The sequence below is a fragment of the Hyla sarda genome, chromosome 4, assembly GCF_029499605.1.
Source record: "Hyla sarda isolate aHylSar1 chromosome 4, aHylSar1.hap1, whole genome shotgun sequence".
Lineage (NCBI taxonomy): Eukaryota > Metazoa > Chordata > Amphibia > Anura > Hylidae > Hyla > Hyla sarda.
This window is the reverse complement of record NC_079192.1, coordinates 50354945-50363183: the sequence shown is the minus strand read 5'-3', so window position 1 is coordinate 50363183 and position 8239 is coordinate 50354945. Positions and strand designations below refer to the sequence as shown.

General features: G+C 47.2%; 1 protein-coding gene across 1 annotated transcript in view; it reads right to left on the bottom strand.

Moving 5' to 3' along the window:
* The window catches only part of NOTCH3 (notch receptor 3), a 76805-nt gene that overhangs the window by 3587 nt on the left and 64979 nt on the right, over positions 1-8239 (bottom strand). Inside the window, exons 20-33 of the mRNA XM_056570865.1 lie at positions 7213-7366; positions 6936-7120; positions 6720-6852; positions 5914-6165; positions 4957-5069; positions 3547-4103; positions 2664-2996; positions 2413-2576; positions 2106-2313; positions 1941-2025; positions 1020-1182; positions 474-772; positions 205-352; positions 3-100 (exon numbers count right to left, since the gene is read on the bottom strand). Of these exons, the coding sequence (XP_056426840.1) occupies positions 3-100; positions 205-352; positions 474-772; positions 1020-1182; positions 1941-2025; positions 2106-2313; positions 2413-2576; positions 2664-2996; positions 3547-4103; positions 4957-5069; positions 5914-6165; positions 6720-6852; positions 6936-7120; positions 7213-7366 (2892 nt within the window). The remainder of the gene's footprint in view (positions 1-2; positions 101-204; positions 353-473; positions 773-1019; positions 1183-1940; positions 2026-2105; positions 2314-2412; positions 2577-2663; positions 2997-3546; positions 4104-4956; positions 5070-5913; positions 6166-6719; positions 6853-6935; positions 7121-7212; positions 7367-8239) is intronic.

Genomic DNA, 8239 nt, shown 5'->3' with positions numbered 1-8239 from the left:
ACCTTGCTGTCCTGCATATCTTTATTGGCGCCATTCTTAAGCAGAGCCACAGCAGCTTCAATATTGTTGACAGCCGCTGCCCAGTGGAGAGCGGATTTACCTGTTGAGATAGAGGGGAACCATCATATATTGCTCTGAAGAAAATGAAAAAGCTACCACAATAATAACTAAAATGAATGAATATAATTAAATGTCAATACTAACCAAGTTCATCGACGGCATTGACATCGGCATGGCAGGCTATCAGCTCTTCCACCATACCCTCCACTGCTAGTCGGGCAGCCAAGATTAGCGCTGTGGAACCATCGCCCATTCGAGCATCCAGATCTGTGGAGCGGTTCCTGATCAGAATCTGCAATGCCGAAGAAAATAAAAAACTGCTATGAGATTGGTTACAGTAGGTATTTTTCCCCCCAAACCAAGTCAGAAACAATAAAATCGAAATCTAGTTTTGGCCTCTGTTTCGGACTTGCCTGGAAAACTCCTTGTGCGTCAGCAGCCACAGCTGCATGCAGCGGGGTGCGGCCTGTGTTGTCTTGTGCATTGGGGTCTGCACCGGCATCCAGCAACCTCTTGGCAGCATCTGCCCGGGCATACCGAGCCGCAAGGTGCAGCGCTGTCTCACCAGTCCGATCTGTCTGAGCCCCGAGAGAAGCTCCTTGGCAAATCAGGTCAGCGATAGCCGAAACCTCCCCTTCTTCCTCCTCTTCTTGTGATTCAGGCTCCAGGCCACCTCCAAGGAAGGAAGCCAGCATAAGTGGGGTGAATCCGTCTAGAACATGTGAAAAACAAGACAGTCAGCATAATACTATAAGATAACAAGGGCTTGAGGAGATATTGACTACTGCCCCCTACTGATCTATATATGATAGGAAGGAGTGGATGATATAGTATGTCTTTTTTCTACAAACTTTACCAGCAGGTGAAAATTGATTCACTGAAGTCTAGATCGATAAAAGCGTTAAATGTTACAAGTCAGGAAGAGTCTATGTAAAGAAATGAGTCTATTGCATCCTCACCCGGCCCTCTAACATTGACGTCCATGCCATCGCTCTCATAGTCACCCTGAGGTGGTGTCAACGCTGTAGCTGGGGGAAGGCGAATATCTGCAGCCGCCAAGTGGTGCTGGGTCCAGGGACGTGGATCAACGGGGTCCTGGCGACACGGTGAAAGCTCCTCAGTCTGAAAGTAAAACAGAACGAGTTATATTTACATTTTCTCAAGTAAATATATATATTTTTTTTAATTGTCTAAGCGAATAAAAACATGGCAAATTTCTTTAAAAAACAGCACCACACCCATCCACAGGTCAGATATGCTATTGAAGCTCAGTTACAATTACTTCAGTTGAGTGAAGTTGCAGTACTCCGCCCCTAGACATCTTATCCCCTATCCAAAGGATAGGTGATAAGATGTCTGATCGCGGGGGTTCTGCAGCTGGGAACCCCTGCGATCTTGGCTGCGGCACCCCAGACATCCGGTGCACCAAGCGAACATTGCTCCGTGCCAGATGACTGGCGATGCGGAGGCTCATGACGTCACGGTCACAACCAGCTCGTGACGTCACAGCTACGCCCCTCAATGCAAGTCTATGGGAGTCACGCCCCCTCCCATAGACTTGCATTGAGCAGGCGTGGCTATGACGTCACGAGCCTCCAGCGTTGTACCAGACGCTCTAAAAGGAATGCCTGGTGCAGTAGGGAGATCATGGGGATCCCAAGCGGCGGGACCCCCGCGATGAGACATCTATCCTTTGAATATGGGACAAGATGTCTAAGGGGGGGGGGGGGTGGGGGAGTACCCCTTTAAACAACCCATGGACAGAAGTGGGGCCATTTTTTGGAGAGAAAAAAAAAAAAGCAACCATGTTTTTGTAATCATGGATAGTCCCCTTTAATACTTGGTGGAGTAAAAGGGTCCAGTGAGCTGTACTGACTTACCTTGAGTCTCTTAGTCTCAGGGCAGTCTGTCTCCGTCCAGTCTTCAGATAGATCTTCCATGAGACGTTCAGCTTTGGCAATGTTCCTGGAAAGACATTGACAAGATGAGAATAGTAACATAACTGACCATGGACACAAGATAGCAACATTTAGGCCTGTCCTTACTTGAGTCCAAGTGCATCTTGACCAACAGGCTCCCTGCGGTCTCTTTCCTTCTTCAAGATGAATCCTTCAGGAAACCAAAGAGTGCTATGGTTTCTTTTTCTACGAGACACCAGGACACCCAACACGGCCACAACTAAAACCAGTAGTCCTGCCACTGCTACTAGTGGCAGCAGATGGAAAGCAGAAGACTCTTCTTTCGTTTTATCACCTGATAACAAATATGGACAATTGTGTAAGAAATACCAACCCTGTAATGCATCTAGGTTTGTGCCCTCATGTCCAGCCCCTCTCTGTTTACATGACTTACTTATTATAGATTTCAGTGGGTATGGGAAATGTAGCATGTCTACTGCATTAAGTGCCGCCAAGTAGTCCGCCGCACTGTCTGTATCAGGGAAGCATTCAGACATCTCCTTTTCATCCACTTGTTTCTTACATAAACGATTATCAATTTCCAGGGAAACCTCAGACCTGTACACAAAAGGTAATATAAACGGGGCTGCACCTTTATTTCCTCCCGAGATCATAACTATATACATAGCCTAGCACTGTACTCACCCTATAATATCATGATCTAGCTCCCTCCTCACACGTCGTTCTGATGTCTGGCTTTTCCGGTAGGGTTTAATCATGTACTGCCCGTTTTCGTCCACACGGAATCGCAGTGTGGTCCTCAGGATGGCACTCAGCCTCTGCAGGAATGACTTGCTTTCCTTCATGAGCTGCTCAGGTGGAAGTAGAACCACTATGACCAGCACTCCATTTGCTAGCTGTTCTCCATCTCGCCCTCCGGCACAGTCAAGACCGTCCCAGCCACATTCCTCAGAGTTGCATCCTTGATCGCAGCGGCCATCTCCATAATGGTCTCTGCAGTATTGTTCATAGACTGGGCTAAAAGCAAAAAATAAACATATATATATAAAAAATAAGATTATATGGATCAACATTGAGGTTGTGTGTTCTAGATTGCAAGTCATTGGTCACCTATCGATCCCTCCTTCAACCAAACCTTTGCCATCCCAATCATACATCGCTCCTCCACCCAGCTTCACATCCATGACTGACTTGCAACTGCGTTTACTTCCACCTCCCTGCTCTGCCTCCTCTTTCTTCTACGCCTAAGTGCTCCTCCACCCAGCTTCAAGTCAATGATTTCCACCTCCCTTGCCTCGCCTCCTCCTACGGCTCCCTGCTCCGCCTCCCAGTTCCAAGTCAATGACTTACATGCAGCTGCGTTCACTTCCTCCTCCCTGCTCCGCCTCCCTGCTCCGCCTCCTCCCTGTCCTTGCTCCGCCTCCTCCCTGTCCTTGCTCCTCCTCCCAGCTTCAAGTCAATGACTTACATGCAGCTGCGTTCATTTCCACCTCCCACCTCCCTGCTCCGCCTCCTCCCCCTTCCTGCTACACCTCCTCCACCTCCCTGCTTCAAGTCAATGACTTACTTGCAGCTGCGTTCGCTTCCACCTCGACAGTCAAAGTTATCATAGAGGCATTCAGCCGTGGTACACTGGGGATCACACTGCGAGTTGTTGAAGCGGGCCCTGCAGTCTTGTCGGGGACAGTTCTTCCACGGGTCATCTCTTTTAAAGATGCAATCTCCACCGTCGTATTGACACTCCTTAGAACTGCATTCCTTATCACAATGGCCATCACCAATTTTATTAAGGCATTGAGGCGGGCTACATTCTGGAGCCGGGGGTGGGAAATTGACTATCGGAGCTTTTCTATCGCACCGTGCGCCTAAGAAGCCTGGGGGACAAATGCAACTGAAGTAGGGAAAGCTGGGAGAATGCACGCATTGGGCGTTGTTTTGACACGGAGAAGGGGAACAAGAGGCTAGTCGAGGAGTCATCATGGTGGCATTGAGAAGACGGCAATCAATTCCAGGCGGGCAAACACAGCGAGGGCCCTGAGGTGAAGGGACACAAGTGTAGCCAGATGGACAGGTCAGGTCTCTGCAGGACTTCACTGGGTGCTCACAAGAGGAACCAGTAAAACCCTAAAAAATGAGAAGAGAAAAAAATATTAAGTCTGTTGAACTTGTAATAGTAGAAAGAGGTTTGCACCATCTTGTATTATCTGAGTGTTAAGGTGCCCATACACCTTAGACCTGTGTTTCCCAACCAGGAAGCCTCCAGCTGTTGCAAAACTACAACGTCCAGCATGCTGAGTTGTAGTTTTGCAACAGATGGAGGCACCATGGTTGGGAAACACTGCCTTAGACTAAAGTCGGCCAAGCCCGCCATTTTCAGTGGGTGCTGACAACTGTCTAAAGCCGTATTTTTTCAACCAGTGTACCTCAGCGGTTGAAAAATTACAATTTGTAGTTGAAGTTTTGCAACAGCTGGAGGCACACTGGTTGGGAAACACTGGTCTATGGCGGCCTACCACCTCCCCAACAGATAATGTCAATTGAGAAAAGGGTCAGGAGTGTTGGATTTCCGACCCTATGTAAGCTGCTGCCTCCCATTTAGCAGACATAGATTTAAAGCCTAAAGGTGGCCATACACTATGTCAATGCAGGGGATTTGGAGCCTTGTATCAGAAGAAAATAAGTTTGGGAGAAAACAAAAAATGGACGCTTGATATTTCATAGAATGATGCACATTGGAGGAGATTTATCAAAACCTGTGTAGAGGGAAAAGTGGTGCAGGTGCCCATAGCAACCAATCAGATCGCTTCTTTCATTTTCACAGGTCTCTCAAATGAAAGAAGCGATCTGATTGGTTGCTATGGGAAACTGCATCCTTCTTCCTTTGCACAGTTTTTGATAAATCTCCCCCATAATGTTCAGCAATAAAACATACATAGAGTACAGCATACAGATGGCTATAAAAGGGAAATGTACTTACTGAGGTGCAGCGACAAATGTAGCCAAGAGGGGTATTTACAGTCACCCGACAAACTCCGCCGTTATGACAAGGACGGGACTCGCAGGTATTCACCACACTCTGGCATCGGCGACCTGAAAGACGACACATACAGCTTAGTTATACTAGCATATAGCCTACAACATTGCTGCCAGTATAAGCGAACTTACACTTTCAATATCGGCTGATTATTTCAACATAAAGCTGTTTCTCCCGACTACCATGCATGTGCACACTCCTCTTAGCAGAGCGTGCATGTGTTTATAATGGAGAGAGAGAGAGAGGAGTAAACTGGTGTCAGGCAACCTCAGGTGGTGGCTTATCTTTCAAAACTCGCCCCTGATAGAGCCAGCAGACTTCCATACACAAAATGGATTCAAACAGGTTCAACCAACCTCTCTAAAGTGTATAGGTGGCCTTAATGTGGTTATCCCTACCCATATGATAGGGGATAACTAGCCGATTGGTGGGGGTCTGAGCACTGGTAATCCTCATAGAAAATAAATAAACTCTGGCCATGCATGGTGTACTGTTCATTCCAGGGGACATTTTACCTTTTTTTCTTGTGATCGGTGGGAATCTTAGTCGGCCCCACACCAAATAGCCAATTATGGGATAACCTCTAAACGCAACTAGTCCATGTCTATGACACAATATGATGTAATTACAATACAACTCCCTTAATCTGGGACCCAACTAGTGACAGATAAAGGGGGGGGGGGGGGGGGTCCATAGAAATTACTATAAGTGTATTAGTAAAAACCCTCTATATTTGAAGAAGTAAAAGCCTTCTACACACTTCCTATATTAAATATTAATCTACATGCCGCCATGATTATTCTCTCCGGAACCATCACAATACTGCCAAGACGTGAGGATGTCATTCAGATTAACAGATGCTGGATTAAAGAATTTTACAGCACATCTCTTATTTCTTACCAGTGTAGCCATTCTTGCATATGCACTGATAGTCATTGGCCATCTGGACGCAGTCACGGGTGTTGTGGGTAACACAAGGCCCAGACAGGCACTCATTGATGTCGCCCTCACACCTCTCGCCAGTGTAACCCGGAGGACAATTGCAACGGTAGCCACCGACTTTATCCACGCAGGTCCCGTTGTTCAGGCACTTCGGCTGTCCTGTATTGGTGAGGGTGGAGCAGTCGTCCTCATTGATCTCGCAAAGCACTCCTGTAAAATATGATGAGACGGGGAGGATTTTAGGAGAGAATCCAGAGCCTCATACAGACAAGTATTTACGTGGCTATGAACACAAGGTCCCATAGCAATAGTATGCCTGGTGCTTAAAGGAAATCTGCAGCAAAAAACATATCCCCTATCCACAGGATAGGTGATTAGTGTCTGAGCTGGGACTCCCTGCGATCTCCTGCACGGGGCCACGGCATTGCAGCAGCTCTCCCATGCAGGAGGAGTGTCTGCCGCAGCATGACGTTGTGGCCGACACGCCCACTCCATTTATCTCTATGGGAGAGGTGGGATGCAGAGTTCGTGCCTCCCCCATAGAACTGTATGGAGGGGGGACGAGTCCGCCGAGCTCAGTGAATTCTACACTACGCACATTAGCCAACACACAGCGCGTCAATGCCAGGGCCCCCCCTTTCGGGAGATCACAGGGGGTCCCAGCGGTCGGAACACCCCACGATCAGACACTTATCCCCTATCCTGTGGATACGTTTTTCACTACAGATGTCCTTCAAGGGGTTTTAGAGGCAAACTGTCCTTACCGAGGGTGCCAGGAGGACAGGAGCAGATATAGCGCCCAATCAAGTCAATGCAGGACCCTCCATTTTGGCAGGGATGGGACTGGCACTCATCTATGTCAATCTCGCAGTTCTTTCCTTCAAATCCAGCTGGGCACTAAACAGGAAAAGATGGCAGAATAAGTTATGGTAACTCATACTGTATACAAGTAGTAAGCCAAGCATGTCAGCTCCACTCACTTCACACACGTATCCACCCAGGTAGCTATGACACGAGCCTCTATTCTGACAGGGGTCCGGGTCGCACTGATTGATGGGGGTCTCACAATAGCTTCCGGTGTAGCCCACTCTGCAGTAACACTTGTGAGAGTTGCCAGTAGTTCTACAGGTTCCTCCCGAGAGACAAAGCTGATCCACACGGACACCTAAGATACCAATACAAAAAGAGAATTGCAAGGATGTACTAGATGCACCAACGCCACGCTCGACCACGAATGCCGACATCTCTCAGTCTTACCTTTTTTACTGGCTGCCGCTTCACAAGAGACACGGGGCACGTCACAGTAAATTCCTGCCCATCCTGGAGGGCAGTCGCATTGGATAGAAGCACCATTCTGTGCACAACGACCACCGTTTTTGCATGGAAAACTCTGACACAGATCCACTAGACTCTGAAACCGTAAAGCAAATTGATAAGTTAGAAAAATTCTGCAGTGCTCAGTATTATGCTCTCATCTATAGGGGGCAGTATTACAGCACTTGGTGTGCTCTAAGATCAGTGCATTCCAACCAGTGTACCTCCAGCTGTTGCAAAACTACAACTCTCAGCATGCACGGACAGCCAAAGGCTGTCCGGGCATGCTGGGAGCTGTAGTTTTGCAACAGATTGAGGCACCCTGGTTTGGAAAAACAGTCCTAGAGACTCATGTACAACGCGTTCTGGAGCATTTTTCATTTCTCTCCCTACCAATTCACTAACAGGAAGCCCCTGTCATTGCACCCCACATTTCACAAATAAAACAAAACTGTAACCTGGTATATTATATTGTTTCTATAAGCCTTCTGGTTCACTTTATACTTGTCTATCCTCCCCTTCACCCATCAGAAACACTTCTACATACATGCAGAGGCTGCTGTAATCACAGGACTTTATTAGCCAGCATGTTCCCACTGCAGACCACACCTTTTAATCCCCATTTGGGTAAAATATTCAAACTATATTAGCAAGCTCTTGGAATCTATCATTCTTTACCTTCCACACCTATTGTGAGCAGGGAGGAAGTACAGGACCTGAGTAATTCAAGTCTTCTCCTATTCTGCGCCATACAGCAATGAATGGAGTATGTCTAGAAGTGAAGCTAACAGCATTTATATTCTAGAATAGACATGTGAAACATATCTTAAGAGATCTTTACAATGATCACTTAAAAGCCCCTTGAAAGATATCCCTTTGTAAAAAATGGCTGCATAGAGATAAGGGATAGGAACTTCCTTTCCCTTACTCATTCATAGTTAGTTGAAAGAAGAAAGCTCCAAGAAAAAAA